The 26327-nt window shown below is 53.4% G+C and overlaps 1 protein-coding gene across 1 annotated transcript in view; it reads right to left on the reverse strand.

Moving 5' to 3' along the window:
* The window catches only part of LOC140403936 (cytohesin-2-like), an 82384-nt gene extending 57145 nt beyond the window's left edge, over positions 1-25239 (reverse strand). Inside the window, exon 1 of the mRNA XM_072492204.1 lies at positions 25070-25239. Within this exon, the coding sequence (XP_072348305.1) occupies positions 25070-25088 (19 nt within the window). The 5' untranslated portion in view covers positions 25089-25239. The remainder of the gene's footprint in view (positions 1-25069) is intronic.
* Between the last annotated feature and the right edge of the window lie 1088 nt (positions 25240-26327).

Raw genomic sequence — 26327 nt, forward strand, 5'->3', positions numbered from 1 at the left:
CGGCGGTCTGGTAACCTAACTTGTTTTGACTTTTATTAAAAGAAGAAGCTGGACTTGAACTAAAGGACTCTGGGCTCGCAGAGCTGTTGTGTGGCGACGGTCTGTTAAATTATCCCGTACTGTAATGTTTTATCTAAGATTCTTTTCAGCCGGGACAGAGAGCGGGGGCTGGAGGGCGCACTGCTTAGGGTGATTTAGGGAGCTTGCAACGAGAGTGGGGGGGGGGGGAGAGAGGGGCCCTGCAGGGGGGGGCCCTACACTTGGTATCTTTTGGCGGGAGTTCGGGGCCTCTGATGGGGGGGATGGGCTAGGGGCTGGTTAAGGGACTTGAAAGGGCACGGGGAGATACAATCAGGTTAATGGGTCCTTGGTGTGCGGGGGGAGGGCCCGAGCATTTGGGCGGGAGACAGTCAGGCGCCAAGGGCAGGGGTCAGCGTAGCTAGCGTAGGTCAGGGGGCACAAGGGAGAGTAGGAGAAGGGGCGGGCTAGGGCCATGCACAGGGCGGGCCTGGCAGGTCAGGCCTCGAAGGGGGGGGGGGGGGGGGGGGGGGGCGGGGGCAGCCGGGAAGGAGAGCAGAGAAGACCTAAGAGGGTAAATGGGGGGGGAGGGGTGATCAGGGATCCCCGGGGGAGATAGTCGCTTGCAGGGAACAGCATAGGAAACCAACAGCAGCAGCACCCTGGGGTGGGGTTAGAGCCACATTCGTTTAGTTGAACACGTGGGGCATGAGCAAATAGAGCTGATAGGGGAAGTGCTTTATTAATATGTTTATTCTTTCCCACTGTTCGTTTTCAATATGTTAAGGCTTTTGTATATGGCCTTTTTTCTCTGTAAATGTTACAAATCTGTTTTAAAATAAAGAATTTCACAAAAAAACCAAAACAAAACCCATAATTCACGTTGAAGCCATGATGCGACCCAGTTCAAACAAATGTGCATTTATGTAGCACCTTTCAGAATCGCGCGACGTCCAAAAACACACGACAGCCCCTGAAGTACTTTTGAAATGCCGCAGTGTAGGGAACGCGGCAGTCCGCTTGCTGCCAAACCAGCAACGTGACAATGACCGAAACGTCCATTTTCGTTTCACAATGGGTGCCCAGGCTATGCTTTTCAAGCCTCGATGAATGAGAGCCTACCTAGCCCAATCCAACCCAATCCAGCCCAACCCAATCCAGCCCAACCCAATCCAGCAGCCCAACCCAATCCAGCCCAACCGAATCCAGCCCAATCCAATCCAGCCCAACCCAATCCAATCCAGCCCAGCCCAACCCCAACACAACCCAACACAACCCAGCCCAACCCAAAGCAACCCAGCCCAACCCAACCCAGCCCAATCCAATCCAGCCCAACACAACCCAGCCCAACCCAAAGCAACCCAGCCCAACTCAATCCAGCCCAATCCAGCCCAATCAGCCCAATCCAGCCCAATCCAGCCCAATCCAGCCCAATCCAGCCCAACCCAGCCCAACCCAGCCCAATCCAGCCCAACCCAATCCAGCCCAACCCAATCCAGCCCAACCCAATCCAGCCCAATCCAATCAAGCCCAACCCAACCCAACCCAACCCAGCCCAACACAACCCAACCCAATGCAGCCCAACCCAACCCAACGCAGCCCAACCCAACCCAACACAACCCAACACAGCCCAACCCAACCCAACCCAGACCCACCCAACCCAGCCCCCACCCAACCCAGCCCAATCCAACCCAGCACAATCCAACCCAGCCCAATCCAACCCAGCCCAATCCAACCCAGCCCAATCCAACCCAGCCCAATCCAACCCAGCCCAATCCAACCCAGCCCAATCCAACCCAGCCCAATCCAACCCAGCCCAATCCAACCCAGCCCAATCCAACCCAGCCCAGCCCAACCCAGCCCAGCCCAACCCAGCCCAACCCAACCCAACCCAACGCAGCCCAACCCAACGCAGCCCAACCCAACGCAGCCCAACCCAACGCAGCCCAACCCAACGCAGCCCAACCCAACGCAGCCCAACCCAACGCAGCCCAACCCAACGCAGCCCAACCCAACGCAGCCCAACCCAACGCAGCCCAACCCAACGCAGCCCAACCCAACGCAGCCCAACCCAACGCAGCCCAACCCAACGCAGCCCAACCCAACGCAGCCCAACCCAACGCAGCCCAACCCAACGCAGCCCAACCCAACGCAGCCCAACCCAACGCAGCCCAACCCAACGCAGCCCGCCCAACCCAACGCAGCCCAACCCAACGCAGCCCAACCCAACGCAGCCCAACCCAACGCAGCCCAACCCAACGCAGCCCAACCCAACGCAGCCCAACCAACGCAGCCCAACCCAACGCAGCCCAACCCAACGCAGCCCAACCCAACGCAGCCCAACCCAACGCAGCCCAACCCAACGCAGCCCAACCCAACGCAGCCCAACCCAACGCAGCCCAACCCAACGCAGCCCAACCCAACGCAGCCCAACCCAACGCAGCCCAACCCAACGCAGCCCAACCCAACGCAGCCCAACCCAACGCAGCCCAACCCAACGCAGCCCAACCCAACGCAGCCCAACCCAACGCAGCCCAACCCAACGCAGCCCAACCCAACGCAGCCCAACCCAACGCAGCCCAACCCAACGCAGCCCAACCCAACGCAGCCCAACCCAACGCAGCCCAACCCAACGCAGCCCAACCCAACGCAGCCCAACCCAACGCAGCCCAACCCAACGCAGCCCAACCCAACGCAGCCCAACCCAACGCAGCCCAACCCAACGCAGCCCAACCCAACGCAGCCCAACCCAACGCAGCCCAACCCAACGCAGCCCAACCCAACGCAGCCCAACCCAACGCAGCCCAACCCAACGCAGCCCAACCCAACGCAGCCCAACCCAACGCAGCCCAATCCAGCCCAATCCAACCCAACCCAGCCCAATCCAGCCCAATCCAATCCAACCCAGCCCAGCCCAACCCAGCCCAACCCAGCCCAACCCAGCCCAACCCAACCCAGCCCAATCCAACCCAACCCAGCCCAATCCAATCCAACCCAGCCCAACCCAGCCCAGCCCAATCCAGCCCAATCCAGCACAACCCAACCCAACCCAGCCCAATCCAACCCAACCCAATTCAGCCCAACCCAGCCCAATCCAGCCCAATCCAGCACAACCCAACCCAACCCAGCCCAATCCAACCCAACCCAATCCAACCCAACCCAATCCAACCCAATCCAACCCAGCCCAGCCCAATCCAGCCCATTCCAACCCAACCCAGCACAATCCAGCCCATTCCAACCCAACCCAGCCCAACCCAGCCCAATCCAACCCAGCCCAATCCAACCCAGCCCAACCCAGCCCAATCCAACCCAATCCAATCCAACCCAGCCCAACCCAATCCAGCCCAATCCAACCCAACCCAGCCCAATCCAACCCAACCCAGCCCAACCCAACCCAGCCCAACCCAACCCAGCCCAATCCAGCCCAACCCAATCCAGCCCAACCCAATCCAGCCCAACCCAACCCAGCCCAACCCAATCCAGCCCAATCCAACCCAGCCCAACCCAATCCAGCCCAACCCAATCCAGCCCAACCCAATCCAGCCCAACCCAATCCAGCCCAACCCAATCCAGCCCAATCCAATCGAGCCCAACCCAATCCAATCGAGCCCAACCCAACCCAACCCAACCCAGCCCAACACAACCCAACACAGCCCAACCCAACCCAACACAGCCCAACCCAACCCAACCCAATGCAGCCCAACCCAACCCAACCCAGCCCAATCCAACCCAACCCAGCCCAACCCAACCCAACCCAGCCCAACCCAACCCAGCCCAACCCAACCCAGCCCAATCCAGCCCAGCCCAGCCCAACCCAACCCAACCCAGCCCAATCCAACCCAACCCAGCCCAACCCAACCCAGCCCAACCCAATCCAGCCCAACCCAATCCAGCCCAACCCAGCCCAATCCAACCCAACCCAACCCAGCCCAATCCAGCCCAACCCAGCCCAACCCAACCCAGCCCAACCCAATCCAGCCCAACCCAACCCAGCCCAACCCAATCCAGCCCAACCCAATCCAGCCCAATCCAGCCCAACCCAACCCAGCCCAATCCAATCCAGCCCAGCCCAATCCAGCCCAACCCAATCCAGCCCAACCCAATCCAGCCCAACCCAACCCAGCCCAATCCAATCCAGCCCAGCCCAACCCAACCCAACCCAACCCAGCCCAATCCAACCCAACCCAGCCCAACCCAACCCAGCCCAACCCAATCCAGCCCAACCCAACCCAGCCCAACCCAATCCAGCCCAACCCAATCCAGCCCAATCCAGCCCAACCCAACCCAGCCCAATCCAATCCAGCCCAGCCCAATCCAGCCCAACCCAATCCAGCCCAACCCAATCCAGCCCAATCCAGCCCAACCCAACCCAGCCCAACCCAATCCAGCCCAACCCAATCCAGCCCAATCCAGCCCAACCCAACCCAGCCCAATCCAATCCAGCCCAGCCCAACCCAATCCAACCCAACCCAGCCCAATCCAGCCCAGCCCAGCCCAACCCAATCCAACCCAGCCCAATCCAACCCAGCCCAATCCAGCCCAACCCAGCCCAACCCAACCCAGCCCAATCCAACCCAACCCAGCCCAACCCAACCCAGCCCAACCCAACCCAGCCCAACCCAATCCAGCCCAACCCAACCCAGCCCAACCCAATCCAGCCCAACCCAATCCAGCCCAACCCAACCCAGCCCAATCCAATCCAGCCCAGCCCAACCCAATCCAACCCAACCCAGCCCAATCCAGCCCAGCCCAGCCCAACCCAATCCAACCCAGCCCAATCCAACCCAGCCCAATCCAATCCAGCCCAATCCAGCACAACCCAACCCAACCCAGCCCAATCCAACCCAGCCCAATCCAACCCAGCCCAATCCAACCCAGCCCAATCCAACCCAGCCCAATCCAACCCAGCCCAATCCAATCCAGCCCAATCCAGCACAACCCAACCCAACCCAGCCCAATCCAACCCAGCCCAATCCAATCCAGCCTGTTCCTGCTGTTCTTTGATGGGATGTGGGCATCGCCGGCTGGACCAGCATTTGTTGCCCATCCCTAATTACCCCTGGGCTGAACCGGCTTCACTGGACCATTTCGGAGGGCACTGCATTGATGTAGGTCTGGAGTCACACACACACAGGCCAGGTAGGAATCACAGAATTGCCACAGCGCAGTACAAGGCCATTCGGCCCATCTCCGAGCGAGCATCGTGACTTGGTGCCGTTTCCCCTGCCTTTTCCCGAACTCCTGCACATTGTTCCGATTCAGATAATCATCCAATACCCTCTCGAACACCTCGATTGAACCTGCCTCCACCACACTCCCAGGCAGCGCATTCCAGACCCCAACCACTCGCTGTGTGAAACTTCCCCCCCCCGCCCCCTCACTGGGGGGGGGGGGGGGGAGAGCAACTTTCTTGCCCCAGAGGGTATCAGTGAAACAGATGGGTTTTTACAACAAGTTTCATGGCAGTCATTGCTACCTTATAATTCCGGATTGAATTTAAATTCCATACCTGCATACCATAGTTCATGGAGGTTCACAGAATCTACAGTGCAGAAGGAGGCCATTCGGCCCATCGAGTCTGCACTGGCCCTTGGAAAGAGCACCCTACTTAAGCCCACACCTCCACCCTATCCCCGTTAGGCAGTAACCCCACCTATCCTTTTTGGACACTAAGGGGTAATTTAGCCTGGCCAATCCACCTAACCGGCACTTTCCTGAACCGTGAGAGGGAAGCGGAGCACCCGGAGGAAACCCACGTTGACACATGGTGGGATTTGAACTCATGCCCCTAGACCATTAGCCTGGGCCTGTGGATTGCCAATACCACCAGGCCAGCGTCTCTTTCACAAGGTTACAGAGCTGCAGCCGATCCTGCTGAGGTGTGACAGTCTCCCCCACGAGCTGTGTGACCAGCCCTATTCCTGGAGGTATTTAGTTGGCCCTTTATGAGCACCTGGCGAGTGGAATCCACCTGTAAGAATCCTTGCTGTTTATTTCCTTTATTCCCATTTCTTTTCTTTTCTTTTTATTATTTTGGTCCGTGGACTCATAATCAGGTTAGGTGGATTGGCCGTGCAAAATAATAATATAATAATAATCTTTATTGTCTGATGCACCGTCAATTACCACGAGACGAGAATGGTGAAACAATCGAGGCTTTATTGCACAAGTTGTTGTGCCTCCCGCAGCTGGAACCAGAATGGGAGCAGCGCAGGAGAGCAGACACTTTTATACGCCGCCTGCTGGGAGGAGCCAGCAGGCAGGGATTTACCGTAGCACCTGTAATACACGGGCAGTGCCGTAATACATGCAATATATCACCAGTGGTGTTTACCACATATCACAAGTAGGCTTACATTAACACTGCATTGAAGTTACTGAGAAAATCCCCTTGTCGCCACACTCCGTCACCTGGTCGGGTACACAGAGGGAGAATTCAGAATGTCCAATTCACCGTCTTTCGGGACTTGTGGGAGGAAACCGGAGCACCCGGAGGAAACCCACGCAGACACGGGGAGAACGTGCAGACTCCGCACAGACAGTGACGCAAGCCGGGAATCGAACCTGGGACCCTGGAGCTGTGAAGCAACAGTGCTAACCACTGTGCTACCGGGCTGCCCTTAGTGTCCAAAGATGTGCAGGTTAGGTGGGCTGGCGGGGATGGGGGGGCGGGTGAGTGGGCTGGGGTGGGGTGCTCTTCCAGAGGGTCGGTGCAGACGTGATGGGCCGAATGTCCTTCTTCTGCACTGTCGGAATTCCACGGATATCCGAAAGGTGCGACGGAAGGGCAGGGGAAGCAGGACCGTTCTCTCAGAAGAGCCAGCACCATTGTGATGGGCTGAGCAGCCTCTTTGATCTGCGGTGAGGTCCTCCGAGGACTAGTGCCACTCACCGAGTTGACCAGGCGTTTGAAACTGCAGAGGCAGAAGACTACATGGTAGGCATGGCAACAATGATTGCAGTGTCTCTCCTCAGGTGGAAAAGGTGGCTGATCAGAAAATCGTCGAGAAAATAATGTTCTCCTTGTCTTATGTTACGGGACTAGATACCTGCAAAGCCAATGACATTCCAATTTGGCAGAAGTGGATTAAAGGGGACATTAGCAACGTGGTTACAAAACTGGCTGAATAATAGGAAGCAGAGAGTAACAGTCAATGGATATTTTTCGGGCTGGAGGAAGGTTTGTAGTGGTGTTCCCCAGGGATTGGTATTGGGACGCTTGCTTTTCCTGATATAAGTGAATGGTCGTGATCTTGGGGTGCAGGAGACAGTTTTAAAGTCTTGGAAGCATTGTAAATTGTGTGGAGGAGGGTGTAGGACTTCAAAAGGACACAGAGAAGTTGGTGGAGTGGGCAGATAGGTGGCAGATGGAGTTCAATGCGGAGAAGTAGGAGGTGATGCATTTTGGTCGGAAGAACATTGAGAGACAACATAAAATAAGGGGTACAATTCTTAAGGGGGGGTGCAGAAACAGAGGGACCTGGCTGTTTGTGTGCATAGATTAGTGAAGGTGACAGGACAGGTGGAGAGAGCAGTTAATAAAGCAAATAGTATCCTGGGCTTTATTAACAGGGGCATAGAGCACTAGAGCATAGATCCCTCTCCCCAGTCGCACTGTCTGGACCTGTAAAGACTTAATTACCTTCAAAGACTCGCATTCAAAGTATCATCTTGCATCATTGACTTAGTCTATATATGCTTTTGTGGAACCTACCTCTACTCACCTGATGAAGGAGCTGCGCTCTGAAAGCCAATGTCCGGGATTCTCTGAAATCCCGACCAAGTGTTGACGCCGGCGTCAAAACCGGTGCGAGCCACGCCGCGTCAACGGGCCTCCAGGCCCAGGCATTCACCCCTTGCTAAGGGGCTAGAACGGCGCCGGAGAACTGTGCGCTGCTCCGGCGCCGAAAGCCGGCCCGCCACGGCCGTCTCCACGCTGGCCCGCGGGCAACATGCCAGAGCCCTACAGGGGCCCGGCGTAGAGGAACGTAGGCCCCCCCCCCGGAATGAGCCCGCCGGCCGATCAGTTGCCCCTGATCGCGGGCCTGGCCACTGTGGAGGCTCCCCCCGGAGTCGGCTCCCCCCGCCACCCCATCAGGACGGCCCCCACATCCAGAACGCAGAAGTCCCGCCAGGTAGGACCACGCGTAAACGACGCCGGCGGGACTCGGTGGAACTCGCCGGGCACTTGGCCCGTCGAGTGCAGAGATTCACCGGGGGGCACTTTCAACAGCTCCCGACCGGCAGCGCGGTGCCCCCCCCCCCCCCCCCAGCGATTCTCCGCCCCGGTGCGGGATCGGAGAATCCCGGCCAATGACTCCAAAAAACCTGTTGGACTTTAACCTGGTGTTGTAAGACTTCTTACTAGAGCAAAGAGATTGAGCTGAACGTATGCAAGACACTACTTAGACCTCGGCTGGAATATTGTGCACAGTTCTGGGCGCCACACTACAGGGAGGAAGTGAACACATTGGAGAGAGAGCAGAAGAGGTTCACAAGAATGGATCCAGGGATGAGAAACTTCAGTTGTGAGGATCGATTGGAGAGGAGCTGTTCCCCTCGGAGAGAAGAAGGCTGGGAGGAGATTTGATAGAGATGTTCAAAATCATGAGGGGGCTGGACAGAGTAGACGGGGAGAAACTGTTCCCGCTGGTCAAAGGATCAAGAACGAGAGGACGCAGATTTAAAGCGATTCGCAAAAAGAAGCAAATGCGATGTGAGGAAAAATCCTTTCCACGCAGCGAGTGATTGGGGTCTGGAATGCGATGCCTGGGAGTGTGGGGGAGGCAGGTTCAATCGATGCATTCGAGAGGGCGTTGGAGGATTGTTTGAATAGACAGTGGAGGGACGACGGGGGAAAAGGCAGGGGAACAGCGCGAAGTCACGATGCTCGCCTGGAGAGCCGGTGCAGACACGATGGGCCGAATGGCCTCCTTCTGCACCGTTAACAATTCTGTGATTGAGTGAAGTAAAAGGGAGATGGTGGGGGGGGGGGGGGGGGGGGAATCATTGGCATTAGATTTTACTTAAATTAAGCTTGCAACACCCCAGAGGGGCCTTCTTCAGGCTGAGAGCAACTCTGCTAATATTTGCGCTGCCCTCATTTACTGATCTGCCAGAGACCGTGGTTAAAAGATTCAGCAATGCGTCGCCTCCAGTGTCAGTGGCCACATCCTGCCCAGTGCGCCGACCCTATCAGTAAATGACTCACTGTAGCAAGGGGAAGCTTTTTTCAGTCTCTGTACAAGACGTTTTTGGACTAACCTTTGCCACAGCAGAAATAGTTAGGGTTGCAAGAGCCCCATTTCCTTTGAAGTGGGGAAAATGAATAAATAAAGAAGTAAATAAATAGGGGAAACAGGTTTATCAAGTGAAAATAAGCTCTCGTTTTTATTCAGGCTTGGTATTCGAGCAGCCTTCTCGAACCGTTGCAGGCCTATGGTGCAGCGAGTGAGCTGGCATTTATTGGCCATCCCTAAATGCCCTTCAGAAGGTGGTGGGGAGCCGCCTTCCTGAACCCACTTGCAGTCCATGCGGTGTAGGTACACCCACAGTGCTATTAGGGAGGGAGCTCCAGGATTTTGACCCAGCGACAGTGGAGGTACGGCCGATATATTTCCAAGACAGGGTGGGGAATGATTTTGATGGGGACCTCCAGGTGGCGGTCATCCCCATGCCCATGCTGCCCTTGTTCCTCTAGATGGCAGAGGACGCGGGTTTGGAAGGTGCTGACTACGGGGCCTGGGTGAGGTGCTGTAGTGCATCTTGTAGATGGTACACACGGCTGCCATTCTGCTTTGGCGGTGGAGGGAATGAATGTTTAAGGTAGTGGATGGGGTGCCAATCAAGGGGCTGCTTTGTTCTGGATGGTGTCATGCTTCTCGAGTTGTTGTTGTTCACTGATAGCGCCTGTAATATGGCTTCGGTGCCGGTTTGGATCAGGGCAATTTGGTAGATTTTGTTATTTGGGTACTGAGGTCTAATGGCTTTAATGTGCACCGGGGAGTGACGTCAGCACTGGGAACTGCCTTGCTGGTAAAGAACAAAGAACAGTACAGCACAGGAGCAGGCCCTTCGGCCCTTCAAGCCTGTACCGGTCATGATACCACCCATGGCCAAAACCCTCAGCACTTCCTAGTGCTGTATCCCTCTATACCCATCCTATCCATGTATTTGTCGCGATGCCTTTTGACGCCGTTAATGTATCTGCTTCCACAAACTCCCCAGGGAACAAGTACCAGGCACTCACCACCCTCTGCGTAAAAACCTGCCTCGCACATCTCCTCTAAACTTTGCCCCACGGGCCTTAAACCTATGACTGACCCATTCACCCTGGGAAAGAGTGCCTGCCCATCCACTCTATCCATGCCCCTCATAATCTTGTAGACCTCTGTCAGGTCACCCTGTAACCTCCGTCGTTCTAATGAAAACGGTCTGAGTCTATTCACCCTCCAGACCAGGCAACATCCTGGTAAACCTCCCCTGCACCCTCTCAAAAGCCTCCACATCCTTCTGGTAGTGTGGCGACGAGAATTGTGTGCAATATTCCAGTTCCTCGGGGTAGTATCCTAGATCCATCCATCGTCAGCCGCTTCATCAATGATATTCCTTCCAACATTAGATCGTCCTCAAGCTCTCTTTGATGATCCTGTGGAGTCAAGGCAGCAGGCGACCCAGCATTGCAACGCAGAGTCAAAGAGGTCCTGGCCGGGATTCTCCCCTACCCGGCGGGGCGGGGGTCCCGGCGGGATGGAGTGGCGTAAAGCACTGGGAACTGCCTTGCTGGTAAAGAACAAAGAAACAAAAAATTTCTTCGCACCTTTAGAGGCCAAACCCTCACCTTGAGAGGCTAGGCCCGCGCCGGAGTGGTTGGCGCACCGCCGACTGGCGGGAAAGGCCTTTGGCGCCACGCCAGCCGGGGCCGAAAGGACTCCGCTGGTCGGCGGAAGTCCGCGCATGCGCGGGAGCGTCAGTGGCTGCTGACGTCATCCCCGCGCATGCGCAGGGGGGGATGTCTCTTATGCATCAGCCACGGTGAAGACCGTGGCCGAGGTGGAGGGAAAAGAGTGCCCCCACGGCACAGGCCCGTCTGCGGATCGGTAGGCCCCGATCGCGGGCCAGGTCACCGTGGGGGCACCCCCCTGGGCCAGATCGCACCCCCCCCCCCCCCCCCCCCCGGAGCCCCCCTGCTCCGCCTAGTCCCGCCAGGAAGAGAAGTGGTTTGATTCTCGCCGGCGGGACAGGCATTCCAGCAGCGGGACTTTGGCCCATCGCGGGCCGGAGAATCGTCGTGGGGGGGGCCGCCGACTGGCGCGATTCCCACCCCCGCCGAATATCCAGTGCCGGAGAATTCGGCAACAGGCGGGGGCGTGATTCACGCCAGCCCCCGGCGATTCTCCGGCGGGGGGGGGGTCGGAGAATCCCGCCCCCTGGGTTTGATTCTCAGGCGGTGTTTTGTTAGCTGATTTTAGACGAGGGGGTGGACGCGATGCCAGAATCGACATCTGCTTCCCTGGACTCCAGGAGAGGGAAAGACCCAAAACTATTCCAAACCCAAACAGCAGGAAATGCTGCGTTCACATTTTAATTGAAACACGTCAAAGGATTATTCGTTTTTGACACAATAATGAACAGGCATTGATTTTTACAGCAAATTGGTCACTTGAGAGGATTTAATTTCCTTTGAATGGCTTCCATGAAAGAGATTTTTTTCAGTGTGATGTTGTGTTTGAATGACAGCTCGATTCGACTATCAGAACTTCACTTTTCTAATGTGAATTTCAAAGACATTCTGATACTTTCCTGGTAGTGGACACTGGACGAGTTGCTGTAGAGGATACATGGGGACATGGAGGGGCATGGTGAGTATGAAGAGGCATGAAAGGGGCTTGGGGTAGGAGGGAATATTTGGGGGCAAGGGGGCAGGTAAGGGGATGGAGAGTGAGTGGGGGAGTTAGCAGGTCAGTAATACAGTTCAGGACAGAATCAATTACAGAAATGTTAAGGCACAGAAGGAGGCCATTAATTGATCATTTCAGAGCCTCCACGGACCAAACGATAGGCAGGATGACTGACAACTACGCATTACTGGTGAAATACTGGCGGAGGTGGTGATCGGCATGCCACCTTCTTCATCTCAGTCTTACCCCCCACCCCCTTTAACCCTCCTCTCTGGCCTCGTGTACCTGGCCCCCAAACTGCACTCACCCCCTCAGCCCCACTCATAGATACATTGAAGATAGGAGCAGGAGGAGGCCTTTTGGCCCTTCGAGCCTGCTCCTCATTCATCACGATCATGGCTGGTCATCCAACTCAATAGCCTAATCCTGCTTTCTCCCCATAGCCTTTGATCCCATTCTCCCCAAGAGCTATATCCAGCCGCCTCTTGAATATATTCAAAGTTTTGGCATCAACTACTTCCTGTGGTAATGAATTCCACAGGCTCACCACTCTTTGGGTGAAGAAATGTCTCCTCATCTCTGTCCAAAATGGTTTACCCTGAATCCTCAGCCTGTGACCCCTGGTTCTGGACACACCCATCATCGGGAACATCTTCCCTGCATCTACCCTGTCTAGCCCCGTTAGAATTTTATAGTCTCTATGAGATCCCCCCTCATTCTTCTGAACTCCAGCGAGAACAATCCCACTCACCATGAACCCTAATGCTTGGAGTTCCTGTCAGTCCAGGTTCCTGAGCACTGGGGACTGTCTGGAGTCCCGGACGTGGCTTCAGGTGGCACTGCTGAGACTACAGAGCGGTTGGCCGATCGGATTGGCTGGTAGCTCTCTAAGACGGTGGGGGGAGGTAGCAGCGTCACAACGGTAACTTTCAAAAGGAGGGCTGGTGAATGCATGAAAAGGAAGATTTGGCAGTCCAGGGGGGGTGGAGGGGGGCGAATCAGATTGCTCTTTCAAAGGGGTGGCACAATCGAGTTGGAGTGAATCGCTTCAATCGGTGCTGCATCATTCCATGATATCAACAGGCCAGAGAGAGGAAAGCGCTTTGCAGGGTTTGCTGACACCAGGCCGACTATGTGGGAGTAACTTCTGCAAAGTGATTCTGTGGTACATAGAACATAGAAAATACAGCACAGAACAGGCCCTTCGGCCCACGATGTTGTGCCGAACCTTTGTCCTAGATTAATCATAGATTATCATTGAATTTACAGGGCAGAAGGAGGCCATTCGGCCCCTTGAGTCTGCACCGGGTCTTGGAAAGAGCACCCTACCCAAACTCAACACCTCCACCCAACACCAAGGGCAATTTGGACATTAAGGGCAATTTATCAATGTACCTTACAGACCAGGCATAAAAACAGTCAGGAAGTCTGGAGAGATCGAAGCAACATGACATAACGCTGGTCCCCGCAGATGCTGAGCGGCCAGCTGTGTTTGTACGGAGTCAAAGATTCATTGCGGCACAGAAAGAGGCCACCGCTTGTTCCATATTATTCGGCAGATCACGAATCAAAAGCCCTTTCAAATAAATGTAAACTCCCACGTCACTTGTGGGTTCTGAGGTCGAACTGACAGACGGAATAAACTGCGATGTTTGTCATTTACCATCTTGTGCATCAAGGTGTTCCAGGTTCCAAGCAGAACTCGAGGATCTGGAATGCACTGCTTGAGGGGGGGGCGGGGGGTTGGCAACCCCAGCTGCCAAACGGAAAGTGAGCAAAGAGGGAAACAACAATTGGGTCACAGGGAATTAGCACTGGGGAGTGGGACTAGCTCTTGCAGAGAGCTGACAGGAACTGTTGGGATACCGGACCACCCCCATAATGTGGTTAGGATACCGGGCCAGGTTCCAACATTTGTTCTGATACCAGACCATCCCCCAACCTTTGTTAGGATACCGGACTAGCGCAGAGGATTAGCACCGTGACCTCACGGCGCCGAGATCCCAGGTTCGATCCCGGCTCTGGGTCACTGTCCGGGTGGAGTTTGCACGTTCTCCCCGCGTTTGCGTGGTTTCGCCCCCACAACCCAAAAGATGGCTAGGTGGATTGGCCACACTAAATTGCCCCTTAATTGGAAAAAGTGAATTGGGTACTCTAAATTTATTTTAAAAAAGGATACCGGACTGGATCCCAAATTTTGTTCGGATACCGGACCAGATCCCAACCTTTTATGACTCCTTAATTACATATTTAGTAGGCATACTGTCTGTATATATTTCAAACCAGGGTTTTTGTTTAACAGCATTACTGCTACAAATATGAAATATAATATAAAACAATTTCCACATTCATCACAAGAGCACAATGGACTAAACAGTCTTTGTCTGTGACTACTCCACAATTCTGTGTGGATGTGCTGGTCACAGCCATCTAGGGAAATTTGGCTTGGGGGGGGGGGGGGGGGAGGGGGCTAGTGAACCCACCTCCACCAGCTTTAGGAATCTGTTTTTGCATGGCTCAGATCTATTAGCCCGAGAGATGGGGGGGGGGGGGTGGGGTGGGGGGGGGGGGGGGGGGGGGGAGGGCGGGACAGGTGGGAGTGAGTGGGGTTAGCCCTCTCTGATGGAGGAGGGGAGGGTGGGGTGGGTTGGGGAAGGGGGGTCATCAAGCAGAGGGGGCTGCCCTGTTGGTTGGAAGAGGTGGCGGTTGGAGGGGAGGGAGGGGGGTTGCCAGAACAGACAGGGGCCACCCTAACTGCGCCAATAGGCTGGACGTCAGGGTGTACTTTGCAGATCTGATGGGTGGCGTGGGCATTCCTCCCGCTGGTAAAATACCAGGTGGTGGTGGAAAGAGGCCATTCATTTTCCACTTAAGCAGCTCAATTGAGCCAAGGGCTGCCCAACACTGGTAAAATGCTAGCAGAGGTGACAGGCCTTTGTCATCGCACCTAATTTTAGCTCCCCCCCCCCCAACCCACCAGCAAGGGCCTCCCAGTCCACTCCATGTGGTGGGGAGGGGGCATAAGGATTGGGTCTGTGATCTTAACCCGTGCTGCTCTGATCAAGCAGTGCGAATGAGTTCCTTTCCTGGAAAGAGGAACCTGCTGGGAATCCTCGAATATAGAAGATGGCAGAGCGGGGGCGAGGTCAGGCTTTAAGATTATGAAAGGGTTTCGACAGCGGAGGAACGGACAAGACGTTTTCACTTCAGCACAACCAGGGGCCATAAATAGGAGATGACTCATTAGGGAATTCAGGAGGAGCCTCTCTGACCCGGAGACTGGTGCGAATGTGGAACTCGAAGCCGCAAGATGTGGCTGAGGCGAGGCTGCAGATAAGAGGAAGTTGAATAATGCACAAGGGAACTTTCTAAATCTGGGCCCAGGATAAACATTAAATCATTGAGGATGGGGATGTCTGGTTGGGGGCAGGATTTTCATATCGGGATGGAGATACATGAGGCGAGACTTTCTGCGACTTCCAAAATGGCAACGGGCTTCCGAGCTGCAAGCCTACCATTTTTGTTTGTCTCTGAGAGAGGTGGGCGCGGAGGAGGATGGACCACGGCGCAATGCAGAGGGCTGCGGGTTCGGAGGTGGGCTGAGTGAAGGCCCACTCCCTCCCTCCCTCCCACATGATTCCCATAGACAGTAGCCCAGTTCCCAACATCATTCTTTTGAATCTTGGAATGCGCTACTGGACGTGGGGGGGGGGGGGGGGGGGTGCAGGTTCAATCGAGGCGTTCAGGAGGGCATTCGATGATTATTTGAATGGCAACAACATGCAGGGGTGCGGTGGGGGAAGGCAGGGGAGTGGCATTAAACCATGGTGCCAACGCGATGGGCTGAATGGCCTCCTGTGCTGTGACAATTCTATGATTGTGTTTTATGGTCTGCCTTTGGGACGTTTAGCACGCGCCTTAGAGTCCCCCATTTCCTTCCACACATTTTTACTTGTGATCCAGGTTACTGAGGCAGACAGGAAAGTGGATAGCGTGGAGCATCTCATGATTTTTCCCTTTTTAACACGCTTGAGTTTTCTTGCTGCTAGAACAGCCAACATCTTCAAGAAGCTACCTCTATCTTCAGCATCGCATGGATCTTTACCTGCTTCAATTTCCCCCAAATAGTGCCTGTTATTAGCGAAGCATTCTCGCACAATTCTGTTTCCAATTTTATGCAGGATACAAATTGAGATGCAGGATATGGTGCGGGCGGGGCTGTATTGCACTCATGATTCAAGTTGTGATATTTGTAAAAAACGTCAGCACTCAAAGAGGTCAATGGAAAAATTGGCTCTTATTTGGTGATACAAACTTGAGTATTGCTGGAAAAAGTGGTATAATATGTCGAAGCTTTTCATCTTGCACTTATCAGGGCATTTTGGAAGAATACCAATCCAAAGGAGACAGCAAATTTACCCCATATAACAAGAGAGTGCTGTTGGGCACCTGATGAGTCCAAAATTAAAAACTTTGACAACAAATGTCTTTCCTTTCAGCAATATCATAGTTGTTTTATTGAATTCTCCTGCCTTTGCCCTTCAGTTCCTGGTCCCTATCTTGGTTACTGTTCATGCTCACTATCCAGTATAAGCCTTCCTCTCTCTTCCTTCTTCGCTCTTTTCTTTAATTCTCTCTTCTCTCTGTTTTTTGTTCCCTGACTCTGTTTCTGCCTCTGTCTCCCTATGGCCAGTTGTAGCTGGGGGGTGAGGGTGGGGGAGACAGGAGTGAGTCATCTGGAAAGGTCCAAGGTGAGTGGTCACCGACCAGGCCTCAGCAGGACAAGGCCTGGGGGATTGGAACTGTTTGTGGGATCCTGCTATGCACTAAATTCACTGCTATCTCTATCTCCCGTCTGCGTGAATCATGGCCCACCTCATTCCCGTTGGCCAGCAAAAGTTGGATCAGTCAGGACTGGAGTGGGACTTCCGCAGCTGGGTCCCATCCACCATTTTTAAATTCCAGAATTCCCCCAAAATCCAGCCGCTGGTCTTAAGCTTGAACAGGCCTCATTTTAGCTATTCCAAGGGCCTTAACCTGCAGTTTTGTAGTCACAAATTAATGGAGTAGATGTACTGCTCTTGAAGTGGGGATAAAGTCTGTTTAAAAATTATGGTCTGAAGTTTTTTAAATCCCCTGCTCTTTAAACTAAAAAGAAATAGGCTTAAGCTATCAATAACGTAAAAGAAAACACCATTTACTGGACTACATTGATTGACAGGCTATCTGGTATGGATAAGCAAAGAACATGACCACCCGTTCCACAGTTTCAATAGAGTTCTTTGTTGTCATTTCCTAGGAGTTTTTATTACGCCATTGCGAATAATTGGCTGAGTTTCAAAAACTACAATAATCTCAGCAGGTGATTCTGAGTTCACAGTTTGAGTGACAGTTTAAAAGACTATGGAAGGATTATCTGCATTTGATGTGACAGCTGAATAGAAGTGTGTTTGTCACGAAGCTGCCACAGGGGCATGAAGGGGCATGGGGAGGGGGCATGAGTTGGCATGGTGATGGCATGGGGACATTGAGGACATTGGAGTAGGTGGAGAGTGAGGGGGGGTGTGTGAGGGATGAGGGGTAAAGCTACTAACAGCTTCTAAAACGGCCGGGACGAAGTCCCAAAAGAACTAAGATGGGCTTTCTCAGCACTCGCCCTCCTCTGTGGCTGAGGTACAATCTGCTTGGGGTTAGTGGGTCGAACTCTATCCTGCGTACCCAGAGTGAAAATTGAGTGTAACAGGCCCCTTTCTATCGAGGTGAGTGTGCCAAATCAGGAAATCTACCAACTCGAGGTACCTGCCTCGGTTGTGATAATCCAGCCCTGCGTGCGAGTGTGAATGAGTGTGTGAGGAAACATGCCTGCACGTGTTTAAGTGTATCTGTCCGTGTGTGTGTGTGTGTGTGTGTGTGTGTGTGTGTGAGAGAGAGAGAGAGAGAGAGAGACAGTGAGAAGTCTTACACCAAGTTAAAGTCCAACAAGTTTATTTGGAATCACAAGCTTTCGGAGCGTAGCTCCTTCATCAGGCGAATGAAGAGGACAGCTATGTTTGTGTAACCGACCTCTTCACTCACCTGAGGAAGGAGCAGCGCTCCGAAAGCTTGTGATTCCAAACAAACCTGTTGGACTTTTACCTGGTGTTGTAAGATTTCTTACTGTGCCCACCCCAGTCCAACGGCGGCATCTCCACATCATGTGAAAGAAACACAGTGGGGTCTAGCCTCCCGCCCAATCCCAACCTCTGGACTGTTTGTAATATTTTCAAACGTGCAGGTTTGAAATTTCTCTGTAAACGAGCTGATTCCCGACGAATGCTCTGTGGGCATTTTTCACCCTGTCAGCCTTCCCCGCTCCAGTTGGTGGTCCATAAGACCTGGGAACAGAAGTAGGCCATTCGGACCGTCGAGTCAGCTCTTTTGTGTGCATCCATTCAGAAGTCCCTTCTTAAAGGGATCTTACGACCATCTTTCGCACAGGTTACAACGCAGACATCTAGATCGCAGAGACAACTGCAGCCATCTGGTGAAGAGTCCCGTCAACGGATATGACACTACCTGCATTAGTTATATTTATCAGGTATGTTAACACGTCCTCCTCTATTTGCACAGGAACAAGGTTTCTGATGATGAGGGAGATTTGATCAATAGAATCATGACAAATATCAAAACAACTGCTCACAACCTGTCAGAGCAGGAGGTTGAGAGCCATCAGACTGTGGGTGGTTTAGATGTTTAATGCAACATAGGAGATAGAAACTCGCTTCTATTTATTAACAGAAGGGTTAAGTTGCCACTGAAGCAATGTGCCTCAATGACTACCGTCCAGTGGCCCTGACTTCAGTCGTAATGAAGTGCTTCGAGAGGTTGATCATGAAGCGCATCACCTCCATCATCCCAGAACGCCTTGATCCACTGCAATTCGCATACTGCTGCAACTGGTCCACATCAGACACCATTTCCCTGGCCCTACACTCATCCCTAGAGCATCTCGAAAACAAGGACTCCTACATCAGACTCCTATTTATTGACTACAGCTCCGCCTTCAACACCATCATCCCAGCCAAGCTCATATCAAAGCTCCAAAACCTCGGACTTAGCTCCCCACTCTGCAACTGGATCCTTGATTTTCTGACCAACAGACCACAATCAGTAAGAATGAACAACAACACCTCCTCCACAATAGTCCTCAACACCGGAGCCCCGCAAGGCTGCGTACTTAGTCCCCTACTCTACTCCCTGTACACACACGACTGCGTGGCAAAACTTGGTTCCATCTCCATCTACAAGTTTGCTGACGATACGACCATAGTGGGCCGGATCTCGAATAACGACGAGTCAGAATACAGGTGGGAGATAGAGAATCTAGTGGAGTGGTGTAGCGACAACAATCTCTCCCTCAATGCCAGCAAAACTAAAGAGCTGGTCATTGACTTCAGGAAGCAAAGTACTGTACACACCCCTGTCAGCATCAACGGGGCCGAGGTGGAGATGGTTTCAAGTTTCAAATTCTTAGGGGTGCACACCTCCAAAAATCTGTCCTGGTCCACCCACGTCGACGCTACCACCAAGAAAGCACAACAGCGACTATACTTCCTCATGAAACTAAGGAAATTTGGCATATCCACATTAACCCTTACGAACTTTTACAGATGCACCACAGAAAGCATCCTAATCGGGCTGCATCACAGCCTGGTATGGCAACTGCTCGGCCCAGGACCGCAAGAAACTTCAGAGAGTCGTGAACACCGCCCAGTCCATCACACAAACCTGCCTCCCATCCATTGACTCCATCTACACCTCCCGCTGCCTGGGGAAAGCGGGCAGCATAATCAAAGACCCCTCCCACCCGGCTTACTCACTCTTCCAACTTCTTCCATCGGGCAGGAGATACAAAAGTCTGAGAACACGCACGAACAGACTCAAAAACAGCTTCTTCCCCACTGTCACCAGACTCCTAAATGACCCTCTTATGGACTGACCTCATTAACACTAAACCCTGTATGCTTCACCCGATGCCAGTGCTTATGTAGTTACATTGTATATGTTGTGTTGCCCTATTATGTATTTTCTTTTCTTCCCTTTTCTTCCCATGTATTTAATGATCTGTTGAGCTGCTCGCAGAAAAATACTTTTCACTGTATCTCGGTACACGTGACAATAAACAAATCCAATCCAATCCAATATTTTCTCATCCCCAATCTCCTGCCTTCTTCCCATAACCCCTGATCCCCTTATCAAGAACCTATCTAACTCTGTCTTAAAGACACTCAATGATTTGGCCTCCTCAGCCTTCTGCGGCAAAGAGTTCCACAGATTCACCGCCCTCTGGCTGAAAACATTCCTCCTCATCTCAGTTTTAGCCTGAGATTGTGTCCTCTGCTTCTAGTTTTTCCTCCAAGTGTAAACATCCTCTCCACGTCCACTCTATCCAGGCCTCGCAGTATCCTGTAAGTTTCAAACGATCCCCCTCATCCTTCTAAACTCCAACAAGTACCGACCCAGAGTCCTCAACCGTTCCTCATACGACAAGTTCTTCATTCCAGGGATCATTCTTGTGAACCTCCTCTGGACCCTTTCCAAGGCCAGCACATCCTTCCTTAGATACGGGGCCCAAAACTGCTCACAATACTCCAAATGATGTCTGGCTAGAGCCTTATACAGCCTCAGAAGTACACCCCTGGTCTGCACATGGACTGCAGTGGGGCTATGAGTCATCACTGCATCATGTTGAGCCTTTTTTTATGCATTTGTGGTCTTGCCACTGAGACCCTTGTCCCAGTTCCCACTCAGTCAAGTGAGTGTGGGGGTGGGGGGGGCCAGGCCTCACTTACCTTGGCGGCACCATTGAGGTCATTCATTCTTTTCCTGCACTGCCGGGCTGCCCTCTGGTGAAGGCAGTTGGTTCTCACCACCCTGGCGACGGCCTCCCATGCAGGGTTGGTGTGGCGGGCGGGCCTCCTGCTTCTGTCCCTCGGATAGAGGACAATCCCTCCTCGCCCTCCTCCACATTCAGCAGTACCTCCGGTGGCGCGTCGCTGAATCTGGGCAACGGCGCGACTTGGGTTCAGCGTTCTTTGCCCCGGTCCGCTGATAACAGCGCGATAAAGCAGTCGCTGTCCTTGAACAAAATGGCGCCCGGATATGATGGCGGGGCGCAGGGACAACTTCAGGAAACCCCTGGCTGCATAATTAATGAGAGCAACATCTCGCGATTCAGCACAATTTCCCATCATGCTCGGTGGTGGACAACACTCTCATTCCCCATCCTTCGCCACGGGTCTTAAGCCTGGAGTAGAAAATACAGGCCTCTGTTTCTAAGGGAGTTACATAGGAAACCACAACAGGGACAGGGCACTCGGCCCAATCGGTTCATGCTGTTGTTTATGCTCCACTTGAGTCTCCTCCCATCTTTCTCACCTAAATTCAACATCGTAACCCTCCATTCTCACGGCCCTCACAGGTTTGCCTAACTTCCCCTTAAACACATCCATATTGTTAACTTTCACTGCTCCCTGCGGTGGCGGGTTCCACATTCTCATCACTCATCATTCTCGAGTGGGTTTTTTTTGTCGTTGTCGTATATTGAAGGCCTCCCGTAATGCTCTGGCCCCGCGGGATTACACAATGGCCTAAATCTTCTGTCCCTTCCCACCGACAGTATCTTCCAGTCCCGCCGATTGCGACACTCTTCCCCCCCCCCCCCTCACATCGGCGGGGCCAGAAAATCCCTCTGCTGGCCAATGCTGAGCAAACCTCCACCGCTGGGGAGTGGGGGGGGGGGAGCCGGTGCAGACTCGATGGGCCGAATGGCCTCCTTCTGCACTGTAAATTCTATGATAATCTATGAATGTTTAAGCCGACACATTTCTTGCAAATGTTTTCTGCACCCTCCCCAGCGTCTCAACATCCCTTTTTATAATATGGCGTCCGGAATGTCCGTGTTAATTTGCGGCGCAACGCCTAGTGACTGTTTCCTGAAGGTATTAAAAAAGGCAGATGAGATATTCTGCAACTTCAATAGACAGCAATCTAATACAAGGCCACTTCTGGTCACAGAGAGACCCAGTGGAGAGATTTTCGGTTCACATGATTGACATGAGGAGTCTAATTTTGGGGCCCAAACTTCAGGAAATGAGGTTTCTCAACTCTGAAAAGAAGCGACTCAGAGGCAACCTCTGAGAATAGAGCAGAAACTAAATGGAGAATGTTAGATCGAGCTGTCGTTTCCACTTAAGGTATGACAGGAGGAAATGGGTTCAGCCGCTATAAGCAGCAAAAGGCCCTGGGCCCGGACAATATCCTGGCAATGGTGCTGAAGGTTTGTGCCCCAGAACCTGCCTCACCCCTCGCCAAGCTGTTCCAGTACAGCTACAACACTGGCATCTACTCGGCAATGTGGAAAACTGCCCAGATATGTCCTGTGCACAGAAAGCAGGAGGAATCTAACCCGGCCAAGTAGCTGCCCCATCAGTTTACTCTCGATCATCTTGAAGGTGATGGAAGGTATTGCTGGCTGTGCTAACGACTGATAATTGCTCATTAATGACCTGCTCACTGATGCTCAGTTTGGGCTCTGACAAAGTCACTCAGCTCCTGACCTCATTACAGCCTTAGTTCAAACATGGACAAAAGAGCTGGACTCGAGAGGTGAGGTGAGAGTGACTGGCCTTGACATCAAGGCAGCATTTGTTCGAGTGTGGCATCAAGGAGCCCTAACTAAACTGGAGTCAATTAGAATCGGGGGGGGGGGGGGAGTCAATTAGAATCGGGGGGGGGGGGGCCCTCTGCTAGCTTTTCTCCATAAATTTAGAGTAACCAATTATTTTTTTCCAATTAAGGGGCAATTTTAATGCGGCCAATCTGCCTACCCTGCACATCTTTGGGTTGTGGGGGTGAGACCAACGCAGACACGGGGAGAATGTGCAAACTCCACACAGACAAGTGACCCGGGGCCGGGATCGAACCCGGGTCCTCAGAGCCGTAGGCAGCAGTGCTAACCGCTGCATCATCGTGCCGCCCCTGGTTCGAGTCATACCTGGCATAAGGAAAGATAGTTGTGGTGGTTGGAGGTCAATCATCTCAGCTCCAGGATGTCACTGCAGGGGTTCCTCAGGGTAATGTCCAAGGCCCAACCATCTTCAACTGCTTCATCAATGACCTTCCCTCCACCATAAGGTCAGAAGTGGGAATGTTCACTAATGATTGCATAACGTCCATTTGCCACTCCGCAGTCCATATCCATATGCAGCAAGGCCTGTCCTTGATGTCAAGGACAGTCACTCTCACCTCACCTCTCGAGTCCAGCTCTTTTGTCCATGTTTGAACAAAGACTGTCCACTATCTACAAGGCACAAGTCAGGAGTGTGATGGAATACTCTCCACCTGCCTGGGTGAGTGCAGCTCCAACAACACTCAAGAAGCTCGACACCACGGGGCATCACGGTGGAGCAGTGGGTTAGCACTGCAGTCTCACGGCGCCGAGGTCCCAGGTTCGATCCCGGCTCTGGGTCACTGTCCGTGTGGAGTTTGCACATTCTCCCCGTGTTTGCGTGGGTTTCGCCCCCGCAACCCAAAAGATGTGCAGGTGGATTGGCCACGCTAAATTGCTCCTTAATTGGAAATAATCAATTACGTACTCTAAACTTTTAAAAAAAGAAGCTCAACAGCATCCAGGACAAAGCAGCCCCGATCGATTGCTCCCCCTTGCACAAGCATTCACTCTCCCCACCACCGACGCACAGTAGCAGCTGTGGGTCTCATCTACAAGATGCGCTGCAGTAACTCGCCAAGATTCCTTGGACAACATCTTCCAAGCCCGCGACCTCTACCATCTAGAAAGAAAGGAGCAGCAGATACCTGGGAACCCCACCACCTGGAAGTTCCCCTCCAAGCTTCCCACCATCCTGACTTGGAAATATATCGCCATTTCTTCACTGTCGCTGCGTCAAGATCCTGGAACTCCCTCCCTAACAGCGGTGTGGGCGTACCTACACCCATTGCACTGGCAATGAATGTCAGGAAGGCGGCTCACCACCACCTTCTCAAGGGGCAATTAGGGATGGACAACAAACGATAGGCCCGGCCAGCGAAGCCCACGTCCGGCAAAGGTATAAAAAAAGGGAACCTTTAGGACGATGAGCTCCAGCGACGCCCTTGGACGAATGAGCGAAAAACTGCCAACGGGAACATTCTGGAAAACCAGCAAAGCCTCCCCCGCTGGTGCTCCCAGCTTCGATTCCTGACTCACGCATTCAGGGGGATGCCTTTCACCGCGCCTCTCCCAGTTAAGGCTGGGCCTCATTTTAGAACCTCACGCACAGGCAGACACCGCAAGCTTAAATAAACATCCAGAGCAAGTGGGTTCGAAACATTCGAAATCTGGTACACTGATAACCCTCTCTGCTCGACCAATTTTCCAGCTGCCCCCCGATGCAGAACAGACACTCCCCCCCCCCCCCCGCCCCCTGCAGCCATTCTTTACCTCCTGTCTTAGACGCTGATTCAGCCACACAGAACACAAACATACAGTGCAGAAGGAGGCCATTCGGCCCATCGAGTCTGCACTGACCCACTTAAGCCCTCACTTCCACCCTATCCCCGTAACCCAATGACCCCTCCGAACCTTTTTTTGGTCACTAAGGGCAATTTATCATGTCCAATCCACCTAACCTGCACGTCTTTGGACTGTGGGAGGAAACCGGAGCACCCGGAGGAAACCCATGCAGACACGGGGAGAAGGTGCAGACTCCGCACAGACAGTGACCCAGCGGGGAATCGAACCTGGGACCCTGGTGCTGTGAAGCCACAGTGCTATCCACTTGTGCTACCGTGTTGCCCGCTACCATGGTGCATCGCAACTGGGACTCACCCTATTTCCCATCTGATGTCCCCCCCCCTCCAACCCCCATCCCACACAACAGCCGATCCTCCCGGCAGGAGGTTGCGGAACAACCGTGGGGGTCGGGAACGGGGCGCCCCTAACTCGCTGAGGGCAGTCTAACCTGCTGCTCGAAGGGAGTGGAGCTTGGGATCTTTCTGTGCTGCCTGTCTCGAGGGCACGGCCTCGGGGGAAGGACACTTCACCAAAGCCCAGCCAACCGCAGAAGCAGCAGTCAATCGGCGGGCAAAAAGAAAAGCAAGAGATTACTTACCCGCTTGGCTGTCCTCCATGTCTCTCCGTAAAATTGTTCCCTTCACAGTTCCGTGCTAGCGTGAGGCAATGTGAGGGCGAAGGTGACCGGAATGGGTCTGGCTGTGTGGCACTGTCCCCAACAGTGAGGGGGTGTTCAGAACCTCACCGTCAAGTGTTTGAAAGGTTACCGTGCACTGGTCCTCAGCACTCTGATCACAGCCACTTCCTCTCAAGCTGTTTAAGCTCAGACCCATCTCCCAGCGATTACCATAAACCTCTGAATTCAGCTAAATACAGATTGCAGTACCGTCAGCAACTTAACTCGGAACTGTGCACCAAGACTGGGGGCTGAGGAGATTTACCAGAATAGCGACTGGAGTAGGTTCTTTTTGAAACAAAAAATTAATTTTCGGGACATGGGCGCCTTGCCCTGGAACCGAGTGAGATGGCCATTGAAATGAAATGAAAATCGCTTATTGTCACAAGTAGGCTTCAAATGAAGTTGCTGCGAAAAGCCCCTAGTCGCCACATTCCGGCGCCTGTTCAGGGAGGCTGGTACAGGAATTGAACCGTGCTACTGGCCTGCCTTGGTCTGCTTTAAAAGCCAGCGATTTAGCCCTGTGCTAAACCAGCCCCCTATAAGAATTGCAGATTTCCCTTCAAGGACCTTAATGACCCAGATGGTTTTCACCGTCACCATTAGGCGTTTGATCCCAAGGCGCAATCCTGTGCCGGAAACGTAGCTCGCCATGGTGCAGCGTAGCCAATAGAAGCTGGGAGATCCCGCTCCTGGAATTTACCCGGCTCACAATGCCTCGCGAGATCTAATGCGATCTTGCCAGACATTGCAATGTAAATCCTGCCCATTGTGGGCGGGATGCCTTTTTAGCAAATCTGCATATTAGAGCGAGATGGCTAGCCTCACTGTAATGTGCAGATTCCCGAGGTACCTGAGGTGTTGGGATCTATCAGCACTGGGCTCCACAAACAGGGGAACAGATGGAATGGCACTCGTGGGTTCGGAGGTCCTCAGGCAAATGCCCTTTGGGCAGGGTGGTACCCTGGGACTGCTGGTGCCATTGAGGCACCCTGGTTGTGCCACATGGTGCTAGCCTGGCATTGCCCAGGTGGCAGGGGCACAGCCAGGTCAGCATTGCCAAGCTGTAATTTTTTGTGTGGTGGCCATGGGGCTGCGAGTCCCCTGCATGGGTGTTGGGAAGGTGCGGGGCTCCCGACCAGTGCATTGGGGCTTGGGGGGGAGGGGGAATTGGGGGCTC

Source organism: Scyliorhinus torazame, chromosome 29 (assembly GCF_047496885.1).
Source record: "Scyliorhinus torazame isolate Kashiwa2021f chromosome 29, sScyTor2.1, whole genome shotgun sequence".
Classification (NCBI taxonomy): domain Eukaryota; kingdom Metazoa; phylum Chordata; class Chondrichthyes; order Carcharhiniformes; family Scyliorhinidae; genus Scyliorhinus; species Scyliorhinus torazame.